Genomic DNA, 27,855 nt, shown 5'->3' with positions numbered 1-27,855 from the left:
AGTTATAAATTTTAAAGTAATCTGACTACCACTTATACTTTTAATTACGGACTAATCGGTTTTACATGACACTAGTGGGGGAAAAGTTTCCCCTCTGTTGCCTTGTGTGCCGCTGCATAAGAGGTAGAGGGTGGGGCATGGTAATCGTGTCAGCATTGTATGTGTCACGCTGGGCGTGGCTTGCAGGGGTTTCCCACCTTTGGGAGGCAGGATGTGGGCGTTGGCCACCACCCCCAAAGTGGTCGGAGTATTTGACCACCAAACAAGTAGATCACTACACGTTTTAGTCTTAACAGAGTAAGCTTCTGAGCTGCAATTCCTGTGGTCAAATCTTCAACATTTAGTTATTTAAGCTTTCTGCCTTTTTATAACTATTTGTGATAAATCTTGCTGCAATCCTTGGAGTGGTTTTCAGTGTTCCTTATTGAGTTGCTCAGTCGATTGCAAGTGACGCACGCGAGTGCAAACGCTCGCACTTGCTCGGTTATGCAAGATCTGGTTTCGCAGACATTTCATGTGCTTTAGGAGAGTTTTGTCTTGCAGTGGCTCTTGTTTATATTTGTTTTGTGTCCTAGCATCCTAAGTAGATGATCTGTTTTAATACAATTGGGAATGTATAAATTATTTTGCTGAAAAGTTATATTTAAAAGCAACGTATTGTTAATTACAAGTACATATCTGAATGTGGTTTTCTTTAAACACCAACATAAAGAGGCTATGCTTTTGCTCTTTAATTGGCCTATGTAAGTCCAATAAATCAGCTTGTCCCCAAATTAATGAATAAACAAACATGGCAACATTATTTGATACGAGTGCATAAAGCCTGTCTTACATGTGTGTGCAAGTCGATGTGTGTGTGCAAGTCGATGTGTTTGTGCGTGTGGGTCGATGTCTGTGTGTCTTTTTCGCCCGCGCAACGCCGGGTACTTCCTGCGAGTTAAATATAATAATTAACCTGAAATGATCTAAAAAATACATTTTTTTATCGACGATCAGAAACTGCAAAAAAACCCCACAAATACTTGACCACTTGATTCAGGAACTTTCAATTGAAATATTCTGTTCTTTTTTTTTATTCGAAAGAACAAACTTAACTGAATGAACTTAATAGTCTGTGAGAGGAAGCTCCAATCTTTTACCATTTTCAAATTATTCAGGTTTGAACATCATAAAATGCGTATTTTTTGTTCAAAAACTACTTGCATCCGAAATATATATAAAAAAGTTCAATTAAATTGTGTTTTCTGTTTAACACTATTAAACGAAAAAATGAAATCTTTTATTTTGAACGGTTTCTAAATGACGTGCACAAACATGTTTATGGGGCACTTAAAATAAAGATTTTTGGGGGCCTTAAAATGAAAAATCTCTGATTTTCACATTTCTACTGTGGTTTGTGTCCTAAGAGCTACCAAATTTCAGCTATCATGTTGGAAAGTACCCTCGAGATTTTTGAGAAGTCTAGATTAAGGTCTTTATATAGATCATGGGTTATAAATATATGTTTTATTTAACATATTCAGAAACATACAGGATTTACCTTGATTATTGTGCGGAATCCATGTAAATTTACACATTTATTCTAAGTTGTGTCACAGTTATGTTTCCAAAACTTTGTCCAGCTACTGGCCTGAAATTATTAGTTGGTGTGACTCTTGAGATCAAGACAGTCTGGCTGCTTCAGTGGTTTGAGATGACACCAACAATTGTGTTGAGTCTAGGGTCGATTGTGGAATCAGAAGTGCAAGCAGTTGAAGATAAGAAATTGTATAAAAGTGAGTTTCTCATCAAAGTACACTTAGTGTTTCATGTATTTGAAATTATAGTGCAGTGTCTACCGATGATTAGGCTAATGTAAGTCATAGGGGCATGCAACAAAATTGTTACGTGTTATTAATCATCGACTCGTCAAAATTCACCGATTTAATTAAGCATCTCGTGTACGAGTTATTTGCTAGCAAATACATGCAGATTTACAACCGATGTATATTCTAATCGTGTTCTTAAATTGGTAGAAAGGTCAAAATTGGCAAAAATATTGTTGAGCCTAGTTTTTACGAACATTCTAATCGCAGCCATTTTGGTTTAAGACATCAGTAAAAATATGACCCACGGATATATTGGTTTCACTTGCAGAGCAGGGTTAGCTTGAAGTTATAAGTTACTAAACCTAAAATTGTACCAATTGCATCATTAGTTAACCAAGTAATTTGTCTCCCACATTACGGAGTGTGACATTGAATGCGAAAGCCATGCGCAACCTGCCTACTAGTGCCACTTCATGTATTTATATAGACATGCGTAAGCTGCACATTGTACCTCTTTTTACATGCTGCCAAATAATTTCCACCCCCTGACTGTTGTCGGAAAGCATGACTGTTTCTCAGAAAACGTCACACGCGAGTGTAATTCCGCAAGCTCCTTGTGGTGGTGAGAGCTGCCTACAGGAGGCAAATGTGGTTGCTTCGGTGCGACAAAGTTGCCACTGGTTTCCCGCATTCACACGTCTTGTTTATTTCTCTCTCGCCTTCCAGAATCCTGAATGAGATTAATTATAATTAAATATGTGATCGCGTCACGTGGCTCCACACATCTTCATGCCGGTTTGTAAAAACGGACATTGCGATGGGCGCGTGACTCGAGACCGCAGGGCTTATAATTCCGCTTTTGGCATGCATGTGCGGCAAGCCATCCCAAAAAGAAATGGTGAACTAAATACGTGAGGAAACGTCATTTATATACGCGTTGATTCTGTCATGCTTTCCCATATACTTGTGTCTTTGGAAGTGTTTAATTTGCTGTAGGGAAACCGACGGGTCGCCGTCAGGGATAATGTTTTCATATTTGCAAATAAATCCTTATTCTCTGGTTTGGGTTTCCAAGTTTTGGGCAACCCTTCGATTCAATTTGGCCAGTATCCTATAGAGTAAATTCCTACAGTTTTGTTATTTTTGGATCGTCTTTGAGAGTTATTGTGACCCCATGTTACAGACAGATGGACAGGGTTAATTTATTGTTTCCCACCATATTTGGAAAACAATTAAAAACAGTCTTAAGAAAGTGCAATGGGGCATATGTTTTGTGGTGTTTTCTTGCCAACATAACGGTTCATCTCCTTGATTTGATTGCGAGGCAGAAATTCAGACGAAAATACACATTTTCCAGCACACAAATTCAACCTTTATTGTGTTACCTACGTACCTAAATCAGTCAACATATACGTGTGTCAGTGCCTTGTCAGTCCTGTATGTCGTGTGTGCCCTTCAAGATTGGATTAATGATGAGATTTCTCTGTTGGAAAAGATAATCCCCAGGTTTTAGCGATGTATGTAATCTTGGCCGTTTCTTCCCATGAGAGCCTGTTGTGTTGTATGTACCTTGAATTTATTTTGCACCGTACGTAGCCAACCGCGCTGATCTACCAGAAGCAGTCGGTTTCGTCGTGCCATGTTTCACTATGAACTGCTTCAGATTAACTCGTGTCCTCCCAGAGCTCTGTGCAATTTTCCGTCCGTGCAACTAATCAACTGTCAAGCGTCGCTTCATGTTTATCCCCAGAATACGCAGCGCTTAGGCTGCAAAAGCATCGCTTGCCGGCTTCAATAGATCGCTTGGCGTGTAATTTTCTCGTTGGCCGTAAACAGTGGTAACGCTAGAATGTCGAGGTGAGCCGAGAGGCGACACGAGCTCATAGTGAGCGCTTGTAATAAATGCTCCGGGGTTAATCGCTTGGCAAGCTGCCTCTTTGCAGGCCCACCTGTCGCTGCGGCGCTTGCAAGTGGTGGGGGTCATTTTTAAAACGACAGCGGATGTGTTGTTGATCGCTCAAGAGTTGACCCCCCTGCGTTGGGGTCGCTGTTTATCGTCGCCACTGAGGGTCATGACGTCCATTCCAGTGAGCGGGAGGATCGAATGGAACTTGTTCCACTTAAGGGGCTCACTTGCCGGACATTCACATTCTTCCAAAAGAAGCACAGATCCTCTTATTTCATGCATGCATTCATTGGGATCTAAAATGGGATTAAATATGATTTACTGTTTCACATTTCCACATGATGTGTTCCAGCAACTTAAAATATGTCCATAGACAGTGCAGTAAGATAAAAGTACTGTGTTTTTCACCTGCTTCTGGTTGCGTTTTTAACAGTGTTTATGGAATCGATGACAACTGGGTCAGCAGAGTTAATAGGCACACGATAATAACACAGCCTGTGCAATAAAGTCATTATTTTTTATGTATTACATTTGGTATTCATGCCATTATTGCGTAAGGCTATCATCAAAGCCGCAATGTTTCACAGACAAATGCCACAGTATTTCCACAGGAGGAGGGTGATATTGCAATGTATAATACCAAATTTTTTTTCAGGGAATATTTTTTTAAAGGCAAATTTGGACCATGATACCAGCACAAAATGAATGACGTCGCAGGATCTTTAACGTCCACGCAAAGGCGTCCTGCTGGCTTCGAACCGCGAACCTCTGCAGCGAGCAGTAAACATGCTACCGTTGGGCCATGTCACGGCTCCAGTGGACTGCAGCTGCTTATAATTGGCAGTGGTTACAATGTGGCAGCCTTCATCAAGCCCTGCTTACAGAGCGACTTGTGATGATGATGATGATGACAATGAATGTGGTGCTAATATAGTGCCTCACGACTGGTTGCCCCGTTTGGACGGTGTATCTCTTTCGGTTGCGTGTGTGCGCTTTGACAGAGTTTTTCGAGTGAGGTGGTGGGGGGGGGGGGTGTTTTGGGAGCGGTCGACCGTTTGAACCAGTTTGGTGTCCCCGGCACGGCCCTGGCGGAGGTGTGGCTGCTGCCTGCCGTGAGCGCGCGGGCGCGCGGCTCCGTTCCACCGATGAGATTTCCACCGCATCAGCACTAAGCCCGCCGCCTGCTGCTGATTGAGGTGGCTCTATATATATACACACACACATGTGGCACGCAAGACAAGCCTTATTAATAAACCTGGGTCTTATGATGGCTGTCTTGAGTAACTGGTGGCGCCTCTGAACAGTGCCCTAATTATGTGATACAATTATTTGTGGCTGTAAAGCCGGAGTCCTCCGATCAGAATGCACTGTGCGGCGTTGTGCATTTGAAGAACGCATCAATGTTGACCCACACTTACAAGGAATCCTTGTGGCATGAAGGCAGTAGTCCATAGTCGGAAGTAATGTGCACCTAAGAAAGGTACGCCGCCTTGATCGGTATGAATGTGACATACCAACTTCTTAGGCAGCTTGCGTGGTTGGTGTATTCCATTCCGTGTTGCACAAAATATGGGCTCTTGAAAAGGTTCCTGTTTAAGTTTCGATCCCTGCTTTTCTTGCAGGTAAGTAGTTGTGAGATTTGAAATCATAAACACACTTCTCCATCTGATCCCACGTCACCCAAGATTTAAACTTTTTAAAACATTTGATGATTTGTAGGTAAATTGTAAATATCTCACCAAGAAGCAAGTTATTTAGGGACAGAATAATATGCTGACGAAGCAGCAGGAATGTACCAACATTGTCACCAGAAATTCAGACGAAAATAAACATTTTCCAGCACGCAAATTCAACCTTTATTGTGTTACCTACGTACCTAAATCAGTCAACATATACGTGTGTCAGTGCCTTGTCAGGCCTGTATGTCGTGTGTGCCCTTAAAGATTGGATTAATGATGAGATTTCTCTGTTGGAACAGATAATCACCAGGTTTTAGCGATGTATGTAATCTTGGACGTTTCTTCCCGTGAGAGCCTGTTGTGTTGTATGTACCTTGAATTTATTTTGCACCGTACGTAGCCAACCGTGCTGATCGGAGGTGCCCTTCGCTGCTGTTAAAGTGGCATGTTGGGTTACCCCAGTGCTTGGGCAGTGACTTCGGAGGCAATTGATGAAATCAACTCGACAAAGGTGCATCAGTGTACTTTAATTGTACACTTAGGGGCCATCCATTTAGTACGTAAGCATGGAGGGGGGAGGTGGGGGGTTAAAACAAATGCGTACGCTTGCGTATGGGGGGGGGTCTACTGACAATGTAGGTACGCTAAGGAAACGGGGGGGGGGGGGTGAAGCTCCGATAATAATTTGTCTTCATTGGCCTTCAAATGAGTTAGATAGTACTAATCCTTGATCGTTTCTGTGTGGATTAAATAGCGGCCGTTCTATAGGATTCGGAGGGAGGGGTTGCGTCAAGCGTACGCACGCAGGTGGTGGGGAGGGTCATATATTTGCTTACGTACTAAATGGATGGCCCCTTAAGCCAAGAACATAATGTACATAGTATGTGTGAGTCAACGTGTTTACGGCTTTGTGCTGATGTGGCTGAATTGTATCTACAATTAAATTGGCGGTACGTGTGTCGAGTGAATGGACTGAATCTCCATCTACGGTATCAATGCATGATTTGCAAGCTTTGTGATCGATTAGCTATTGGAAGATTACTGCGCTGGGTTACATTTCCAGCGTCAGTGATCTTACGCCGCGGGTTTCCTCCTTGAAAACATAAAGCGTTATTAAGGTTACTGGGTGCAACTGATGTTTTACAAATATTTAAAAGGCGGTGGAAACAGGTGCTTACAGCTGAAAATGTGGCTATACATTTTTCTGTCTGGCTTGTGAGGTTGAATGGTGTTTACATCCTTACTTTTAGTAGATGTGCACACTACCAAGTGCTGGCTCTGTTCCCGAGAGCAAGTCTTTGTGTAACACCACGTGGCCAAAATAAGCGCTTGCAATAATGAACCCGTTAATAAACACGTCGCATGATTTGTCCGAGTGATGGTGCGCGCTCCTTTTTTTAAGCGTGATTCCATTGTTAGGCCAAATGTGGCACACTCTTCTCCTTTGTGTAGGTAATTAAACAATCTATTTTGTCTGCCAGCAATTTCCCACCGATGCTAATTTAAAAGCGCATGTACTCATTTATTACTTTGCGTTGAAGGGTTTATTTAAAAAAAAAAAATATTCGAGGGTTGAGCCTGGAGTCTGATCCACGTTATTTTCCATCCCCGAGGTGGAATCCCGAGCACTGTTAGAGCCACGATTTATAAAACCAAAAAACCCCCCCCTCGATCCACTACTACTTTGGAACATTAACTGCTTGGGTTTTCACACCTGATGATGATTGCTTGTGTTGCAGTCGAAACGTCGTGATAATTGTATTGTTTTATATTTTTATTATTTTATTGTTTCCCTTCTACGTGACTTTACCGCATTCATAAAGCTGCCATGGCCGGGCAAGCGCGCCAGTCCATTCTCATTTTGCGAACACGATTCCTCGCGTCACTTACTTGCGACCTCCGTCACAATCGCAGCAGGCCCTGCTTTTTACATGCGCTGTCCGTTACAATTACAGTAAAACCTTGGATTGCGAGGAGCATAATTCGTTCCGGAAAAACGTGTTTCTAATCCAAAGCACTCGTATATCAAAGCACTCGTATGTCAGTTGTGATCACGTGACGCTCGGCAGTACAAAGCGTATACGTGTAATACTCGTATTGCAAGACCCTCGCTCGTTTATCAAATTAATATTTATTTAAAAAATTTGCTCGTCTTGCAAAACACTCGCAGACCAAGTAACTCGCAATTTTACTGTATTTGCATTGTGAAAGCAAAACAATGTTCTGCGTTTATCACTTGGCATTGCAACAACGTTTTGCTGGGTAGTATTTCAGCATTTGCCATGCAATGGTTTTGTGTTATGTCGTTATTAAGTGCACGACAGCAAAGCCGAATGTATAACATATATAACTTACACTAATTGAGGATAACAAGGCACATGCAATTGGTATATTATAGCATTTAAAAGGAAGATAAATGGATCTTCTCTTGCAGTTAAACACCAAAACTGCCTCCTGGGTCGACACAAAACGTTTTATTTCTCCCACATGCAAATGACTCCTATTTACAATTGGTTAAGCATTCAAATGCAGGAGCCTCTCAGAAAAATAGTCTTTGAGACTCCATTGATGTTTTCCTGATTGAATAAAGGGCATTGTTGTCACGAGGAGGAGAGAACCCGTGGCTCTGCCACAGAACATAAAAGTGCGTGCGTGATAAGAAGAGACGGCTGTTATTTTCATACTCTTCTCACAATCCGGGAGTCGGAGCACTGGAAGTAACCTGCCTTTTTACGTAGTAAAATGCCAAGATAATACGCATTGTGATGGGTTTAAAGGAATACTCTAGGATGTAAAGAACATTCCGGCAAAAAAAAATGCATTCAAAGGAGCGCATATTGAAACGAAGCAATTTTTAATGAACCGTGGTCAGTATTCTGTATTAGTTACTCACACCTCCTTCGGTGCCTGTTATGTCTTCAAAACCTCTTTCCATTTCAATTCATTTCATTGATAATTTGTTACATGGGAAATCCCGTTTAGCTATACTCTTGGGTTCTTTCGGTAAAGTCACGTAGGTATAAAATAAATTAAATCACGTTTGGCTAGTTACCCAGCTAGTTTCGGTGGCAACGGCCCATACCCAATAGCAAACGAGTTATTGCTGGCGTGGAGAGTAGCCCAGCTAGCAGCCAGCCAGAAAACTCGAGGCGTTGGATTACTTTTAATAGTCGTACGTGATATAGGCATCGCCATTGATTCTCGAGTCTTTGCACCCACAGACAGACGTTTTGTTTACAACGTTGTACCCTGGCACCCCTTGCATGAACTGGCAAAGTTTAACAGATAAGGGAGGCGGTCACAACCGAGCAGTCAGGCTTGCTGCGGTTAGCCTCTCTGCTCGTTGCGAGCCCAATGGGGGGGTTGGCTGGGGAAAGGGTGAGGGGAGGGTGTTTGTTTTGCCCGTTGTTGCAGTCACATGATGTCCACACACACAGACACCGCGTGACTGCGTGACTCCACCCGCTCACCCTTCCAGTTTTTCTCGGATAAGAGAACAACACAGCTGGTGGTGGTTAGGTAGGGGAGGAGAGTACTTTAACTTACCATGGTGTTCATAAAGTCCTGCTTAGCGGTGAGATGTATGTGGGTGATTATTTTGTCAGACGTGTAATGAGGGACCATTGGTTTAACGTCTCTTTCCGAGGCTGTTTACACGCAGATAATGCATTCGCCACTGTCTGTAGAGTTACACATTTTTAAAAAGAATAAAATACGTTACCCAAAGTTTCCCTGGTTTTTCTGACAGGTTCTGGGAATTACGAAGGACTGAAAGGGAATGATGCACGCGTCATCGTAAACTGAAATTTTGCGGATACCGAAACAAATACCAAACAAGGAAGCAAAATACGAATAGTCATTTCGGAATGTAGCTTTTATGACTGCAAATATTTCAATATAAGCCTGGGTTGGGATTCCGACTTAAACTAATGTTCCTGTAAATTTAGCGTCATTTAATACGTTCAATGTAGCAGTGATGTATTTTGCAAATGCACTTGTTTGTAAATGAGTGTACATGTACAACCTTTTTATCAATCCACTGCTGAATGAGGTCCTCCCGATGCCGTGTGGCTCATGGGGGAGAGGTAGTGTAGCGGTTAGCGTGCTGCAATACGAACCTGGCAACCCAGGTTCGATTTCCGCTCACAGCCAACACCAGTGACGATTATTTGAACCGATCCCGGGCCTCTCCTCGGGAGGACCTGGTGCGGTGTGTAACCATCGTCACTGGGGAGACAAAGGCGTGGTGTTGGTCACCCACCCCGTCGTGTGGCATGCCGGCCTTCATCGGTGCTCGCTAACAGCACTTGCCCCAACAGTCTGTTTAAGCTATACGGGGGATCTTTGTCTTTTTTTGTACCACACATCACCATGCTGGTCTCTACGAATTGGTGAATGTTTTTAGTTTGTACATTACAAATAATTATCAAGAAGGTCCTTTGTGCTTCATTTCAGAAGAAACTAATGCGTTGGTAAAATACGAATGTGCACGGGTGTGTGTGAAGCAATAGTAGGCAAATGTGTTTGTACAGAGTCCTGCACGTGACTTCCTTATCGACCAAGTCGTGCCAGGGAGTGCAAGGGGTGTGGCTGAGGTCTGTGTGTGCTCTTTGCTGTCAACACAAAATAATTTGACTTGGTTCGTGCTAGCATTTTTTTCCCTCTCAACCGGGAAAAAAAGTGTTACTTGGACTTACTCGTTATATCTCCCAAGCACAGGTTCCCCAGCTAGAGAGCCATGGTTTGATCCCCCAATAACGTACTCGTCAGGGGCATGCTTGGTAAATGAGACGCCCCTTAACGTTGGAACGGTCGTGTGGTCATGCGCTGACCGAGTGGTGTTGAAGTCACTGCCAATGCTGAATGGTTTAAAATAAGACAACGATTTTTCACATGATACCTTGGAGGGGAGGGGGGGTTGACTTGTTTACCCTGCACTGCCAATGATAAACTAATTGGGTTTTTTTTATCCACGATGGATCTTCGACACACAGCAGCAATGCATCAATTATGCAGTATTGGTGCAGGCGGTGTAAAACTTCATGTGTGTGCTGATCACTCACAGCCACAAATTGCATAGGACAACTGGCTGTGAAATATATGCATGTAAACCAGCACCAAGCGGCGGGAAAGAATTAGGGCTTAGTGAATCAGCTGCGAGTAAGAGTGGTGGTGCAAGTGGTTAGCGCACTGAGCCTTCTGCAATATTTTGCTGTCTTTTCTTGGATTTTCTGTTTGCACAAAGTCACATAGTCACTTTAAGGTGGTTTCTTGTTCATGTTTTTTTGTTTGTTGCGATTGCACCCGATTCAGAAGCCGAATGGCTCACAGGGCTATACCAAATAAATTAAACTGAACCTGCCGACTCAAGAGTTCAGTGTCTTGCCACAACTAATATCCATTGCTGTCATCTGACCTGGTGCTGGGGTCACCACCTACCCCTAATTTCGTCAACCTGCAGTATCCAACATAACAACATGTGGTCAAATTAGCTCTCAAGGCATGGGGGAGGCCTTCATCCATAATGGGATTGAACTTCTTTTGCAACGTACATAACCAACCGTGCTGAGGCCATAAGGATGTTTGAGTCTCACAGCTTTTAATGCACTTGCAAGCATGATGTATTCAATTAGCAAAATCATTCAATCTTGCTCCCACTCAACAGTTTTAATTAGACAGCGCGTTGTTTAAAGCTGACCTAAAAAGAGCACGGAGGTTCATGTTTAACAGTTGGTTCATATTGGACTAGTTCCGAGTATTGGGTGGTAATGCTGACATACCTTAATTAATGTCACTGCTTCAAGCTGGTGTGTGCCTCATTGACAAGAGCATTGTCGTCAACGATTATATCCCCGTCTCTCTAAGTCAGCCTATTTTTTGACTGGTTACCTGTGTTCTCCAATAACCGAATTGGCCGGAAATGCTGCCCCCCCCCCCCAGCTCATCAGCTCTTGAAAGCCAAGCAGAAATAAGAGCTCTGGTTAGTGCTTTGTGGTGACCACATTGCACAGACCAAGTTATCGTAGGGCTTTCGAGGCTATGTGGTAAGCAGTGCTGTAAAATCTGTTCGTGTACATCTACGTTCGCACATCCATGCGGGTGTGAAGTTTGTCAAAATCATCCCTGCTACGACCTGCACGAAAGGGCTGTGAATGGTACAGCTGCGTTTGGGGACCCATCGTACATAGTGCCCCCTGCATGTTCCTTCACACCCAGCGGAGGGTGCTGTTTACATTATAGTGCAAATTCAGGTGCACGTTTACAGTCCCGTTTTACCATCAAAAGACATAAAACAACTGTCTGGAGCCATGTACATCATGATTACTTCGATGACCATTTGGTGTTTCGTTTTTCTTTCCCCCCCCCGCCCCCTATACAAACTATTAACCTAAATGCCTCTTCTCAAGCATGGTCTCAGGCGATTTAAATTGAGCATGCTACGTCTTTCACGCGTTTGTCCCACTCACGTGGGGTCCGCTGTCCTTGCCAACCTTCTCCACGCTGTGCCATCTCTCTTTCCCGCTCCTCAGGCCACAATATCCGATGGCACCATATCGCCCCCCCCCCCCCCCCCCGCTGCTTCTGCCTTCTTCTTGATCTGTTACCTTCCACTTGCACATTTTGTCCCACAATTTTCCTGTGGTCTCTCAACATGCCTGAACCACACAAGTCTATTCTCTCTCATCTTCTCTGTGATTTCTACCATCTTCAGTCTTCCTCTCACTCGAACCTAATGGCGTTACCCCGGGGTACCAAATAATACAAAACGGCCGAGGCAATTACATATTTAATTTCTGGGACACTTATTTTTTCCAGGGGTGTACTTCACTCTGCGACTGGGGTACCAATCAATCTTAAATCGGTGCTACTCCGCGATGTCGAAACGCAGCGAGGACGATGGCGCTGAATCCCTGAACGCTCGTATGCACCGTAGTGCATCGTGTACAGCTCGTCGAGATGAGTCGATTGCTGCATCGACCGACCATCAGACTAAAAATAACTGCATCACGGACATGCGAGAGCCGGGGTACTATGGTACCCTGGGGTACCACCATAAGGTTCACTTCTTCATTTCTCACCCATCACAAATACAATTTATCTATAAAATCCCTTTGAGGTAGATTAAAGCCACTGCTTATGTGAGCCAACGAGCTACATCGGCAACTTGGTCTAAGAGCATTCGTCGTGCAGGCACTAAAAGAAAATGAATGAAAAGAATTGCCAGGGTGGCAATCGGCAGCCGTGAAATATCATCCACCTGCAAAGTCGTCGCCATCTCTCATGGTTTCGAGATTAAACTATCATTCTAGCTCTTAGACATAAACTGATATTGTCTCTCCATCTCAACGCTGAAATCTCTCCTTTGGCTGTAACTGTATTGTCAGTCTCAACCAGCGGCCATCAAACATTCTCGTAACGTATCCTGCTGAAGCCCATTTGTGTGTTTTTTTGTAGTCAAAGCAATGTCTTGAACGTGTGTTGGTTTTCTGAATCAAGTGTTCCTATTTCTGTCTCTCATGAATTTCTAAAGATATTCTCCACGCTTCTTCGTGCACTGTCAGCTTTTGCATCTTTTTCTACCAGTGTCCGTGTTTCATCTCAAAATGTTCTTGCGGATCTCAAAATGTTCTTGCGGATAATATACGCACGTTGAAATATTTTTCCTTTAACTCGCATTGACATGCTGATTTTCATTATCAAGCTGCAAAAACACAATGTACTTTGACCCATTTGCAGACTTGGACCGTGGTAGTGTTGATGGCTCTGGTTGCACATAAATTATCACTCCACGTGACTCTTGCTGTAGACAGATGAATGGCCTCGGTGACTCAAAAAATCGGGCCACCAAACCGAAGTTGATCTCGCTAAATGTCAGCAGTTGATTACATTTTCTCAGTTGAATGTTTAGTTGAAAACGTGTGGCTCACTAAAATGTACAATGCTGCCTTGTACATATAGTAAAAACAAAACTATATTCATTACGAAAAATCTAGATGATGATTGATGGTGATAGTGATGACAATTCATGAAGATATAGTGACTTTTTTAAATGTATATAAATGTCTGAGTCACCTGTAAATTCAAGTCTCAGTCATGGTCTTCACAGCCCATCCATCATTTCGCTATGATTGGTTGAGAAGAATCATTCGTGTGTCAGTTGTATTTTTTGTAGTTCAGCGCAAGAAATATCATCATGGTCGCACATTTCACACCCGAGTTGTATTTTCTACGTAAATCATTGCGTGAAACGTCTCAAACAATCCGGCACGACCGTAATTGACATCTTTACTTGTAAGACATCTCCAGTATTCTGGAAATTGTATCTCGGAGGCAAATAGTGGAATGAATAAAAGCTTCTTATTCATGAAAAAACCCAATGATATTGGGAAAATTAGCATTACTTAGTTTAATTTGCAGAGTACCCGAGAGTGCTAGAATGTATATGCTATGGAACTTGTTTTACTTTTGTTAGCTGTGAGCGAACAGAAGCGCAAAGTCTGGCACACTGTTGCACAACCAGTGGCGGCGCGAGAGAGATATTAGAGGTCTCAAAAGCTGCCACTAGGTGGTTGCTGAGCACTTCATATTGGCTCGTGGGTGGCATGAGACGGTGGTGAGGAATGGTTGTATCACTCTGGAATGATCTACAGAATGTACATTAATAATAAACTATTACATGGTCACATTCTTGGTTCTTTCGGTAAAGTCACGTAATACACTAACATGATAACAAATGTATGTTTATAGCTTGAAAAAGTCAAATAATCTTCACTTGATCGCCATCATTGTCAACACATGCCTAGAATTTTCCGCAGGCGGTCTCCAGAGCCCGGAGGCACATTTCTTGTGATATTTTTGCAAATCCTCAAGTAACATTTTTTAAGCACCATCTAGTAAGGAGAGCACCTGCCTGGGCTAAATTTTTCGCACTTTCCACTGCTGCACCGGAATGGGGACACGGGATGCGGGCGGAAAACAGCTTTGATTGATTTTAAAGTTTAAGGACCTCGATCGATTTTCCGAATTTGTCTTCAGTAAGGCAAGATGGCCCTTCAGTCATTTGTAAAGCAAAAAACACTGAATAATTATTCAGCAACTGCACGTGTGCGCTGACCCACATAACCATTGGCCTCCTCTGTATAAAACTTCTCAGATGCCTGATGACTGATTCGAAGCCTTTGAGTTGTTTGCTACTTTTTATGCCCTTGAGCTCTAACATAGGACAACACACATTTTTTTTGTTCTAAAACGAATGCATTTCCATTGGCTGGCACAGATGTCCATCTCCGTGCCTTCCTTATTTGCACCATGCACCTACGTGCGCTCTTGCGATCGGAGCACGCCTGGAATCTTCCAATTATAGTTAAATGCGCTCCCCCCTGCTAGTGTTTCTGGCATGTACTAAATCATCACCGTGACACTCTTGCCCAGCATATGGCAGTCAGGTCCAGTTGCAGTGATATCTAGGTCATGATTATAGCAGTCTAACAGTTTAGTTTTTGAGCTACACATGTGGTGTTGCCGATTCGAATTATTGGCTTCTTCGTCTGCCAAATTCTTCGCAAGCTGGGCATTAGGGTTCGCGCCAGTGCGGAGGTCATGTGGGTGCAGGATCAGGCAGCAGGAGACGGGGACTGCCAATGAATTTGAAATGTGACCTACACCCATCAAGAGTGCTCTGAAAGCAAATCATCCTGGGGCACATTGTCCATTGCAAGGAAATGTGAAGCTGATCTCTTGAATTTACCTACTTAAGAATACTTAAAGGTCCCATGATCACAAGCCAGGTGAAAGGTAAACATACTTTTTTTATGACCATACATGACCTAACGAAATAACTTGGCTAAACAATAGCTTGTAAAATAAACAAGCACTGCAGTCGTAAACAGTGCTGTGCCCTGTTTATGGTGGATATTCAATACACGGGCACAGCGAGCCAGCAATGCGCTCTCCTGGTCGTCCCCTGATCTTCTTCCCCCCCTCTCTCACCCTCAACGGCCAATGAGCTCAGGTTGTGCATCTGTATTCTGAGCTCAGCTGGTCAGCCGTCCAATCACGTTGCTCAGCAATCACGGCGCTGCAAATACCACACGTTGTGGGTGCCAAGCCTGCCTTGGGTTACCATGCATCGGTGCCTTATAAATGCAACGCGAAAAATGCCTGTGCCCATACAGGTTTTCTCATAAGCGTATGGCTGCCTTCAGTTGTACCCCAGACACCTGCATTGATACTTGGTACTTGCTAACACCCCCTACCCAACGATAATATGGAGAGCGCTCCAAAGGCTTTACTTGCTTTGTTAGGGACGCGTGTTCATTGCAATCGGCATTCGCGGGTGGAGAGTGGAGGATGTTGGAGGCAGTGTTTAACCAAGTGCTGTTTGACTACGATGCTTTTGAAAGCCTGTAACATGGCTGGCAGAGGTAAATCTTCGTGATTTTAAACCTTTACACTTGGAAGCTCTTTGAGACTGTGCAGTATGGGTTTTATATAAATATACATAAATTGGGTTTCAAGAAATTGTATCTTTATGTTGTCGGAGGAGTGGTTTGGCCATAACACAGCCAGACTAGGATACACATTTGTGAAGAACACTAGTATGTTCACCCTGTCTGAGCGTACATCCAGAGTCACTTCTGTCAGAGCTTGCGAGACTTTAAAAGCCGAGGAGATGGCTTCTGTAACAAGTAAGCTTCCGACATGGAGGTAAGTGTACTTTAAAATATCCAGCCACCCCACTTAATGATAACATGACTACATGAAAATGCTTTGTTTGAAAAGGACATTGTGATTTGTACAAATACTGCCCATTTGTCATTCCACTGCTGGATGAGGGCCTCACCATGCCGTTAAGGTTGTGGGAGTTATTTGACGATATTTCACGTATGTCACAGTGCAGGTTTGTGAAGCAGGGAGCATAGATGTACAGCCCAATGTTGAATTCTGCTGCATTGTCTGCAGCCGCCTATGACAACCTGGCGTGCACTGCGATCAACCATCCAAGCATATACTGCAGGCTCGGCCCTGCAATGTTTCCAGATCGGATGACATAGGTTTCATCGTGGGTTTGTGGTTTACTCCCGATTAAATGAAGGAAATTGCACAAGGGGTTTTAGATTGCATCCACACAGTAACATTTTTTTTGACAGCAGACACCACCCTGCCAAAAGTTTCTGGCAACAACAGACATGAGGCCATACACCTGCAGTGGGAAAGCCACACTTGGTGTCCATAAATTAAAACCTCACATTTTGGAGTGTAATGTCGAATTAAATTAGCTCATAAATAATGTTGGCATTGGTAAGCTTGATCAGAATATGCCTTCTCACAGTAATGAATAATAATCCACTCGCACACTGGTCTTCTGTAACAGAATGCGGGGCTGTGATCACACTTAAATGAGCGTGTTTTACAAGAAATTCGATAGGCTTTATTCAGCTACAAGTAAGAATAGCTGTTGTGTTCAAACTAGCTGGTTTGTTAATTGAAAAGTCTCCATGTAAGTGTGAACACATTAGCGTGAAGATATCGCTTGTAATTGCCATTTAACTCTTGGTATATGTCATAATTTCTAAATACCAATTTTACTTGCAGCGATGGAGCAGTGTGATCTGACGTGTTTCTCTGCGTATCCGGTCGCCGAGGATTTCTACTTTGTAGACTCACTTGCATGTGGAGTGAACGTGTTGAGCCAATTAGCCACTTCGCTAAACTTTACCACTTATCCTGCATTTGCCAGGATATTGTGGCAATGATTCCAATCCAGTGACCGAGCCCTCTTGCCCAGGTTTTCCATAACAAGCTTGCCAAGTGTATGCAATGCAGTTAGTGTAATGATTTATAGGTTTCCATACGCAGAGGGGTAGTGTATTGTAAACTTTTGGAGGGCATTGTTTTCCATTTGATTCAACCATGTGCTCTAGCAACTTTTGTTGCAAAATAATTAAATGAACAGGTTTAAATGCCAAGCTGTATTGCTTAAGGCCTGGGTAGTCCCGTCAGAAAAGCTGCCTTATTTTTCTGACATCAAGAAGACATTAGCGTCTCCCAGATTGCTGTGCTCTGCACTACCAGAGGAGGTTCTGGTACCAAAACTCGAGCGACTTGGATATGTGGAGCAACGTGTTCAACCCCGGGTTGGACATTTAAGCACGGGTCTGGGACATCCTGTTCGAAGGGGATAAGAAGGTTGACGTGTAAGGTCTGTAATACGCATTTGGTGAGTCTTCACCAAATTAATTTGCAGTGGAAGAATTTGGCAAAAGTTCCTGGATAAGAGTCGACGGCCTTTTCGTCCTTTCACACTGAGGTCAATGGGTTTCCCCAGTATTTCGGCTCGACTCAAGTGTCTGTTGAAGGCTGTGAGATAATTAAGGCCTCTGTTTCCTTTGCAGGTATCCCCGTGTTGCCTGAATCTGGTCTTTGAATTCCTTTTGCAATATTCAGTTTGAGCTCTCAGGTGCTTCTTCGCTAAATATTTAAATAGTGAAACTCCGTTTATCTCTCGTCACCATTGCTTTGGCCAGGAAGTAGCAGAGATTCGGGCCCAAGAGCCCCTCACCACCTACACCGTCAGTGCACGTTTATTTGCTTCTCTCCACGTTATAATTAGCACGCACCTCTGATTGGCACGGTTGGCTGTGTACAGTGCGAAAGAAGTTCCACATACATAATGTAACCTCGATTATCCCTTTGGTCACAACCAAGAAGTGCGCGCTTGCTTCGATGTGCACTTCACCCCGGGCCTGCGACAAAACGGGATGTCACAGTGGCTTCCCTAGTACGTTCAATCCTACCCCGGCCACTTGTTTGCTTGCTGTTCAGCATTTGTGGGACACTACCTGAGACGACATGAGAGTAAGCGCCTTTGCTTTGTGGATGCAGGAAATCGGTCACCAAAAGCTGCCCAACAAGGAAACAAGAGCTAAAAAAAAGCGAGTAAAAAAACACATCAGCATCCTCAGCATTGAACACTGCTTTGCAACGATGATATACAATTTGGGGTAATGACCCTTCTCTGAAGAAGGGATAGCATTTTTTTTTTTACAAAAAAGGGGGTGATGGCTGGAAGCAAAACTAGAGCATTTCTACTCTGGATGTTTTTGTTGTTATTCTGTCTCTCACTGTTCAAATAAACCTACCATTAAAATTATAGTCTGATCATTTCTTTGTCAGTGTGCAAACGTACAAAATCAGCAGGGGATCAAATACTTTTTTTCCCTCACTGTAGCTAAGTCATGATTAATGTGATGAGCTATTTTGTGTGCTTATGCAACACTACTGAGCCTGTCCGTTGTGTTTTGATTTCACTGAAATGTATCCTGTCACTCGAGCTCACAATGTTGGCGACTGCATCGTCCACACGCAACATCCACCGATTTTCATCTCCACCGCTTCGCCTGTTTTCCTGTAAGGATTTGGTCACCTATGGAAATTGGCCCTTTTGCTGATTCCATGTTTGCTTCCTATCCGCCTCTGTTTTAAAGGTAAACAAAGCAGGCAGAGTGGGATAGTATAACGTCACAGCCGCCGCCACCACCCCCCCCTGGCAGTTCTGGCAGTGGGGAGGGTAAACCAAGGCAGATTAACCCCTGGGGAAAGGGGGGGGTTAGGCGCGTGACGCGGCCAACACACAAATGCAGCACTGCGAAAGAATGTTGATCACGACAACGTGACTTTAACAATGCAGCAAGTCATGGAGGCGTTCTATTTTGGCGTGTGCTTTGGTGGTGCGCTTTGGTGTTGTAAACGTATGAATACAGTCATCCGTTTCACATTGCCGGAACAGAGCTTCCATACGTGCAGCATGGCACAAATGTGCAAATAGCTGTATTTATATATGAACATACTCGAACGTACTCTCATGTTCAATTAAAATCTTTATATAGCACAATCAATGTGCTGCGGTTCATATATAAGCCACAATACATAACACGCACTGCTTCGGTTATGTCCTATGGTGTTACTTGCACTCAAACTGCAAACTCCTGCGAATTGGCTCAGCAGTAAGTGTACCAACCTCCAGATTATGTTACCACCTTTTAATCCAAGTCTTCCGGTGTTAAAATATCAGCAAACACAGAACTGCGGGCGACCTGTTCGATGCATTTATTCGTATATTAATTTGAACCAAATTCCAGCGTAAATTGCCTCAAAATACAGCCCCTCGCCATTAATGTTACAGCCCTCTCGTATCCATTCATTCCGAGCTCTGCTGTTTACACATCGACGTGTACAGAGACTGTCACCTTATTGCATGGCACTCAATTAGGGGATGGGTTAGAATTGTCAACAATAAACACGTGGATGTTTAGGCAGCTGACATCGGTTACTCCCAGGAGAGCCCAGAAAGGTTCCACATGCCTTTCCGGCTATATGTGGGTTGCCACTTCTAAGAAATTCGTGTACTTGCTTACTAACTATACGGTTAGGAACTTGTTGACATGCGCGAAGGGCAGCTTTGTGCGCGGCAAGCCATTGCTGGATGAGGGCCTCCCTGTGCCATGCGGGTCGTGTGGGTTGTTTGGTCCCACTTCACGCTGGCGAGTGCTGGTTGTTGAAGGTGGGTGGCATAGGTGCCGGAGTACAGTCTAACAATTCATTTCCCTTCCACTTCTCTGTGCTGACAATGTGGATTACGGCGCGTTCGAAGCGGTGAAGCTTTATAGTAGTTAATCGGCCTCATTGTCTACCGCAAAGACGCTCATCAGCCAAGTAATTGTGGAGATGACGCGCGCATACTTGCGTACGGATAAATGAACACGCAAGCGCATCGAGTGCAAATTACCGTACTGGGCAGAAATCACTGAAGAATGCCGTTCCAAAATTATTTTGCTCTGCGGACTTGTAGTCCTGGGAATAAGCAGCCTGTTGACATTCGTCAGCGACATCAATTGTGGACGTGTAAAGCATCTTCAAATTCACAGTAGTTTAGGGCTACCAGTGATGCACATGTCCGAGTCTTCTTTTACCACGTGTTAAAGTCTGAGCTGCCTTGTGATCCTGGAATATGCTCACACTCGCTCTTATTTACGAAGTATATGTGAGCAGGCACTTAGACTGAGTGTAGTGTTTAGGCGTGGCTTGCTTACTCAGTGAGTGGTGTGAACTTTGGATATTGTCAGTTTCTCTGCGAATGGCGTGACCAAAATATTCCCATGAGTTTTCATTAATTTTACGTCTGAATGGGGAAAAAATACAACGTGGTACTATACATAATTTCAACCAAACGTGATTGTTAGAGATAATGTACATATGAATATTTCTTCCAAGTGGTAAACAGCTTTAATCAAGAGGCATGAAGGGAGCGTTGGTTGGTGGCTCATGCAGAGAATATAGGAGCATTTTGGAGGCAGTACAGGAAGGAGGCTGCCAGATTGTCTCTGCAAAGATCAGTGTCAGCAGTTTTCACCCAAATGTACAAATATTTCAATGAGTATTGTCCAAACATTCCAAGCAGGAGCCTACAGTAAAAAGGGTGTTGAGACTTGAGCCTTTTCCTGGGTTGAACGATTCACATTATAACGACAGTGTGTAACGCAACGGCGTGTATTCATGTTAGCTTGACCACTGGTTGGCAACCAAAAGAAAAATATGAGGACGATTTTTTTTTCCAATTCGGGGAAAAAAAACAATTTCAAGAGCCGCAATGCAATATGAATACAAGACGGTGGTCAAATTTTGATTTAAAGCTTTCGTGACTGCAGTAATTCATATTCTTAGTTTTTTCGGTAAAGTCACGTTGAAGGGAAACAACAAAATAATAAAATATCTTCAGGTGACCGTTTGAGTTATGGTCGAAACGTCGTGAGAATTTTTTTATTGTTTTATATATATTTTATTATTTTGTTGTTTCCCTTCAACGTGACTTTACCGAAAAAACTAAGAATAAGACGGTGGTCGTTAATAAATAATGTCAGGAAGCAGTCCTTAGAGCCGCACGTGGCTCCGGAGCAGCAGGTTGGGAGCCCCTGAGCTAGACTGATGAACCCATTTAATATTCTCTGGGTCCCATCATCTCCCTCCCACTCGGTGACCTCCCTACTGCTTTCCCCCTATCCCCCTACCCCTTCTTTCTCCGTAGCGCCTCCCTCATTCCTTAATCCCCTACTGATGTTTAGCTCCCTCCTATCACACCGGGCCCAGGATACCTCCACCCCTCCCTTTGCGTCTCCCCGCCCCTCAGTCATATGACAGCCCTGTGCTGCCAAGCCTGCCTGCGTTGGTGTGCACAGGCTATAATTAGCTCGTGCTTTTCTTTTCTGGTTCCACCCCCAGCTCCCTCCCTCTCGTGGGGAGGCTTTCCAAGCGCATGCGCTGGCCCTGTGACCCTGCATGCGAATGACTCCGCAATCGAGTGGCGTCACGGCACAGAATGTGCTGTGTGCACACGCGCGCACACGCACGTAAGCCAGCTCACTCGTTTGCTCCCTCGTTCGCTCCCTCGTTCGCCTGCTCGCTCGTCGGCACTGCACAGTTCCCCTCCCTCGTGCCGTTCATCAGGAGATGTGTCTGTGCTCCACTAAATGGGAAACGACTTTGAAAGCGGGAGAAATGTGCCCGTGTGGCAGTGACGTGACCCGGCCTCCCCGACTGTCTCATCGGTAAGAATTTTATCGTGTTGACTAAATGCTTTTATTTTCGAAAGCTGCTGCTGCATTGTTAACTTTTAAACCTGGCCGTAGTGGAACATTAACCCGAGCAGAGTGTGTTTCGCGTGTAAAACCAGCAGTGTTTCCCTACGCTTTATTGTTCATCACAGTACTCTTGAAGGGCCCATGGATTATTTTTGTTATTTGGTGCTCCTTTTACATCGTTGTTGCGTCCCAGCCTCATGGTGAATGTATCACCAGCAATGTGGAAGACTTCAGGGTAGGCTGATGCAGTTGGCTGGAGTGATTATGCTTGTGAAATTGTCAGGCAATGAAATAAGCTACTTTGAAGGATAGCCAGCGTTAAGCTTCTGGACTTGTTAAAAAAATTATATCTGTTTTAAATGCAATTATATGTAGTGTTCTATTCATTACAAGCTGGGTTGTGAATTAGCATGCTAATTGAATCAAACATTGTTGTGTAGGTTATAGCCTGTCATTAATGATCAGTTCTTTGGGACAACTCTGGTCTATCTTCTTTGGTTCTTTCGGTAAAGTCACGTGGAATGACTTTACCGAAAGAACCAAAGAAGATGAATCCTTGCAGTCACGAAAGCTTTAAATCGAAACTCTCGTCTAGCTTTTGCCCTCGTCTTCCTTTTTCATTGAACATTAGATTTCAATTTTAGTGTTTATTAGACAAAATGTATTCTGTACTTTTTTTAGTGGATTGTTGGCATGAAGCTAAGACAAGGTTCCGTCTCATCATCATCATGTTAACATTCTAAAATGTGTTTAGTCCATTGGACTATGGGCATTAAGTTTGTGCAGATGGTGTTGGTACACATGAGTACATTGGTTAGCATGTTGGTAGTTAGGCCATCGGCTGATGGATTGAAATGTGAATTTATTCGTGTGTAGTTATTAGACCCATGTCTTTTTATTTCCTTTTGTCAGTGTGTCGCAAGTAATTATTGTACACTATATGCATCTGTCAGGATAGTTAAATGATAAATTTGAGAAACGCTTCCTCTAAAACGAGGTAGAGTTGACAACTCCTGAACTAATTTTGGTTTATGATACCCATCAGGCATTGTCCTAATACATATTTACGTGTCATGTCACCTTTCAAGATTTATATTTCACGGGTGTCCGCGATGTGCCTTGAATTGTTGAGATGATTACAGTAAGGTTAAGAACCAGAAGTCCCTGGTTTGTTTTTAGGATGAAACTAAAGTGTCCTTACAGTGGCCATCGACACTCCGTTCATTTCAACATAAACCCACGCTCTTTTTTTGACGCCGGACTCAACGGGAGGTTGTTTAATGGTTGCTTTTGGGAGTCGGGACCCGGGTATTACCTCCACGAAAGTGTTTGGAATTTCTAGAGGGTGCATCAACTGCGGCCAGTTTGGGTTTAATGAACGTGGTGGGAAAAAACCCCGGGTGCGAACCTATGTCCTAATGAGGTGGGTGGTCACATGAGTTCCCCTCCCTCCGCCCGTCATGAAATTAATACAGGCCCTCGCATCTCGGTATTGGTTTCACCTTGTAAAACTCAAGGGTGCTTGGCGTGTGACTTGCTAACGTTGATAACCTCGTGCGATTCCGTGGTACTTTGTTCCGTAAACTTGTATTCTGTCGTGTTTCTATAGTGTTGATGAACTGCACGTAACTATGTTGTATTTTCTCATAAATAAATGTGAACCAGTACTACCCACCCTGCGTGTGATATTGTTCCATTGAGAGCTGCGGTTAGGTTTGGGGTACAAGTTTAAGTTAAACCAAACAAACAAAACTTTTGAGCGCTCATTTTTGTCGTCTTGACATGTTTTATAATTTGAGTGTACGTTTTGCCATTAGCTTTTCCATTTTAATTCGCACGTGTTCGCGTGTGGAGCTGGGTGGGTCACTACTATGGGATGAATCGCCGGAGAAGAGGGCCAAGGACAGGAATGGGTAGATGAGAAAACCAGGAAAGGCAGATTCCCCCTCCTCCCCACGCCACGTGAATGTGGAATAATGCTGTGAAGGAGTAATTGTTGTTGTGCTGCTACTGGTTGATGATGATGATGACGTGTTTTCATCATGTGCTTTCTTGTGCTTGTGCCGAGCAGATGGCCCACGTGCGAGTTTGATGGGAGCCAGATCCGGCTCGTGATTTACCAGGACTGCGACCGCCGTGGCCGGCAGCATCTGTTTGACTCCGACTCCGTGCGCATCGTTGATGAAGCCCCTCAGGTAATCATTGGATTGACGTGTGTGGCCACACTTAAGACAATCTCCAATAAGTGATGTTTGCGAGCACCCGGTCAAAAAAGACTATGTTGCTCGAGAGAATGTTGTGGCCGCCATGGCACCAAACAAGGGTGCAGTGTGGCAAGCGAGTGAGCATTATACTTTGGTGAGGCCAGAACTGCTCATGAAGGTGTGGTGTGACAGAGCACCATGCACGGCCACCTTTCGTCTCTGCCTTGCTGATGCCTACACACACCCTACTAAGTATACCAATTGAAGGCTACAGTCAGTCGAATTTGAGGCCCCAGGACCTGTTCAAATATTACTCTGCCATGGCCAGGAATTTAACTCGGGTATGTTGGTTCATAGCGCAGTTTGTTATGCCTCTGCCCTCCGTCCCCCACAATTGCAAGCGCACACACATACAAAGATAGTTCCGTCTTTGCAAGATAAACAGTATGTCGTTCCTTCTGCCAAGTCCATTCATATCACTGCTTGAAAGAGGCCTCATTATTAGAATTTAGGGTGTTCCATCCTCATTGCCAAGAATACATGATTGAGGACAGAGTATATAATTCTTAGCATATTCTTTAAATTTAGGACCAGCGCAATAAAAATCATAGGTACCAGTTACACATCCCACAACCAAGTTTCTTCACTGCTACGAGGAAATACACATTCTTTTTTGCAGAAGCTCTTTACAGATTTACGTAATATACCTAAATATCTCACCTATGACCAAGTTACCCAAAATACACCGCAAGCCAAGCAGGAGTGAGCCTGGATAGTGCTTCGATATTTCAGAAGATTGTTAAAAGGCTGTGGGCTGTATGGTGGAAATTAGAGCTTCATCAATTGTTGGGCTACATTTATATACTCCCATGCCTTCACCATTCCAAACTGACTGGCTTGGTGAGGTATGGTTAAATAAACCTCACGACCTGTACAGTATGGGGAACCCATCATCCAGCAGTATATTGAAGAAATTGTACATACACGCCTTATGCATTCGCATTAAAAAAAAAACTTGTTTTTGAACTCTCACTTAGTTCAACACATTCGCAGGTCACCTGGAATGTGTTGCTATCCACAGGTTAAATGGCCCCTCTACATTTAGCACCACTTAACCAGACATTCTGCGGGGGTGGGGGGGATATTTATCGCTGCCGCTACTCTTAGCGATGTTTCTCAGCCCCCCTTTTCACCTCGACTCCCCGTTGCCCTGCGTGTAATCCCACGCGAGGCCCCCCCCGCAGCTGATTGGTGTCGCATTTCCGTGTCACCGCCATCAGCTCGCATACAACATCCCCGTGCCGCGCAACGCGGGGCGGGATGCACAAGGGCAGGACACGAAACCTCACGCCACCCCGTCCCTCTCTTTAATTCTTGCTAATCTACTGCTGGTTTGACTTTTGAGAGGAATGGCCCCGTCGGAAGACCCGGTTTGGTGCGAGTGATAACCCCCGCCATTGAAATGCTCACTCGCAGCACACCTCCTTGCTGGAAGATATTGAGAGAGACTCGGCCTGGTGGCTTATTCTTTGGCTTTTGTAAGTTACCGCATGGGAATGGATTCTTAAGCTCCGGAAAGAGGTGTTGGTTTTTTCTCTAACGCTGATGGTGATGATTTTATCTTTAAAGATTAACAATTGTAAGTTTAAATGTAAGGAGATATTATTATTTTGAACTGTCTTTCACCGATAAAAAATAAATAAAATGTACAGCGTTCTCGCGTCGTGCCAGCCATGAGGGTTTTTTTTACCACATTGATCAGTGCGGGTTGGTGAAATAAGGGGTGCCCAGAACATGTTTAGATATGTTGGCTGTAGCTGGGAATCGAACTCATGCGACCATGTTTGGAGCAAGGTGTAATAACCACTGCGCTATCGTGTCACCTCGGCGATTTATCTAACATTAATTATATCCCAGAACCATTCACTTGCTAATGACGTATGGTAGTTTATCAAAGTCTGCAGAAGACTTCAACCAAAATCCGCAAATTATTTTGGTCAGTGCCTGCTATCGAAACACCCAGCCACTGTGGAAAATGTAGGATGATATTGTCTGAGGATAGACGAGGGATAAGCAGTGTTTGTGACAGTAAAATGTCAAAATAAAATGTAGATCTGCGAGAGACAGGGAATTGATAGGGGGCAGCAGTGACGCTTGATAGCGCACAATGGAAATAGCCTGCTCTCTTTTCTTCTTCCTGTGATAAGTCAACGACACTTGGGCATGCTTCCCAGATTGTTCACAGCACGTGGAATAGGACAACTGATGAGAAAATGTGAGGATGGAAAGATGATCTGAGGATATGAAATATGAGACTAAAGACGAGCTGAGAGAATGGAACAGTCAAGGCTGTTGGGTGGCTTAAGAATAACTTTCCTCCACGGATTATGGTCATGCTGGATCGTATTGTTGGATTCTTACCGTCATTAACTTTCTTGGTTATACAGTCTGCCTTAGCTGTTGCATTAATTGGCACTGATGGGTGGGGGGGGGGTATCTGCTGGATTTGGGTCCAGTCTTATGTTCATCATGAATTTGTTGTCCTTCCCCCCACACCTATGATTAGCACGATTGGCTATGTACGGTGCAAAAGAAGTTCAACAAACGTAGTACATCATCACAGCTATTATCCTTGATGCATTGTTGCTGTGGGTTCTCCTGGATAGGTGGGCCCTACTCTGCACTATATGTGTGGATGAAAAGCTACAGTGAGGGGAAAAAAGTATTTGATCCCCTGCTGATTTTGTACGTTTGCCCACTGACATAGAAATGATCAGACGATAATTTTAATGGTAGGTATATTTGAACAGTGAGAGACAGAATAACAACAAAAAAATTCAGAAAAAGCATATCAAAAATGTTATAAATTTATTTGCATTTTAATGAGGGAAATAAGTATTTGACCCCTCTACAAAACATGACTTAGTACTTGGTGGCAAAACCCTTGTTGGCAATCACAGAGGTCAGACGTTCTTGTAGTTGGCCACCAGGTTTGCACACATCTCAGGAGGGATTTTGTCCCACTCCTCTTTGCAGATCTTCTCCAAGTCATTAAGGTTTCGAGGCTGACGTTTGGCAACTCGAACCTTCAGCTCCCTCCACAGATTTTCTATGGGATTAAGGTCTGGAGACTGGCTAGGCCACTCCAGGACCTTAATGTGCTTCTTCTTGAGCCACTTCTTTGTTGCCTTGGCCGTGTGTTTTGGGTCATTGTCATGCTGGAATACCCATCCACAACCCATTTTCAATGCCCTGGCTGAGGGAAGGAGGTTCTCACCCAAGATTTGACGGTACATGGCCCCGTCCATCGTCCCTTTGATGCGGTGCAGTTGTCCTGTCCCCGTAGCAGAAAAACACCCCCAAAGCATAATGTTTCCACCTCAATGTTTGACGGTAGGGATGATGTTCTTGGGGTCATAGGCAGCATTCATCCTCCTCCAAACACGGCGAGTTGAGTTGATGCCAAAGAGCTCCATTTTGGTCTCATCTGACCACAACACTTTCACCCAGTTGTCCTCTAAATCATTCAAATGTTCATTGGTAAACTTCAGACGGGTATGTATATGTGCTTTCTTGAGCAGGAGGACCTTGCGGGCGCTGCAGGATTTCAGTCCTTCACAG

The 27,855-nt window shown here is 44.0% G+C and overlaps 1 protein-coding gene across 4 annotated transcripts in view; it reads left to right on the top strand.

Annotated features, from left to right (window-relative positions):
- LOC116950996 (folliculin-interacting protein 2-like) overlaps window positions 1-27,855 on the top strand; it is a 65,560-nt gene that overhangs the window by 7,285 nt on the left and 30,420 nt on the right. For 3 of the 4 annotated variants that reach the window (XM_032969257.2, XM_032969255.2, XM_032969254.2), the window contains exon 2: window positions 24,102-24,225. In XM_032969257.2, coding sequence (XP_032825148.2) covers window positions 24,102-24,225 — 124 coding nt within the window. Of the gene's footprint in view, window positions 1-21,712; window positions 21,998-24,101; window positions 24,226-27,855 lie in introns of those variants that run through there. The other variant, XM_032969258.2, reaches the window with a different exon arrangement.

Source organism: Petromyzon marinus, chromosome 41 (assembly GCF_048934315.1).
Source record: "Petromyzon marinus isolate PM22_M1 ecotype Great Lakes invasive population chromosome 41, UKy_Petmar_22M1.pri1.0, whole genome shotgun sequence".
Classification (NCBI taxonomy): domain Eukaryota; kingdom Metazoa; phylum Chordata; class Hyperoartia; order Petromyzontiformes; family Petromyzontidae; genus Petromyzon; species Petromyzon marinus.
The sequence above is the reverse complement of the archived record's forward strand: the minus strand, read 5'-3'. Positions and strand labels throughout refer to the sequence as shown.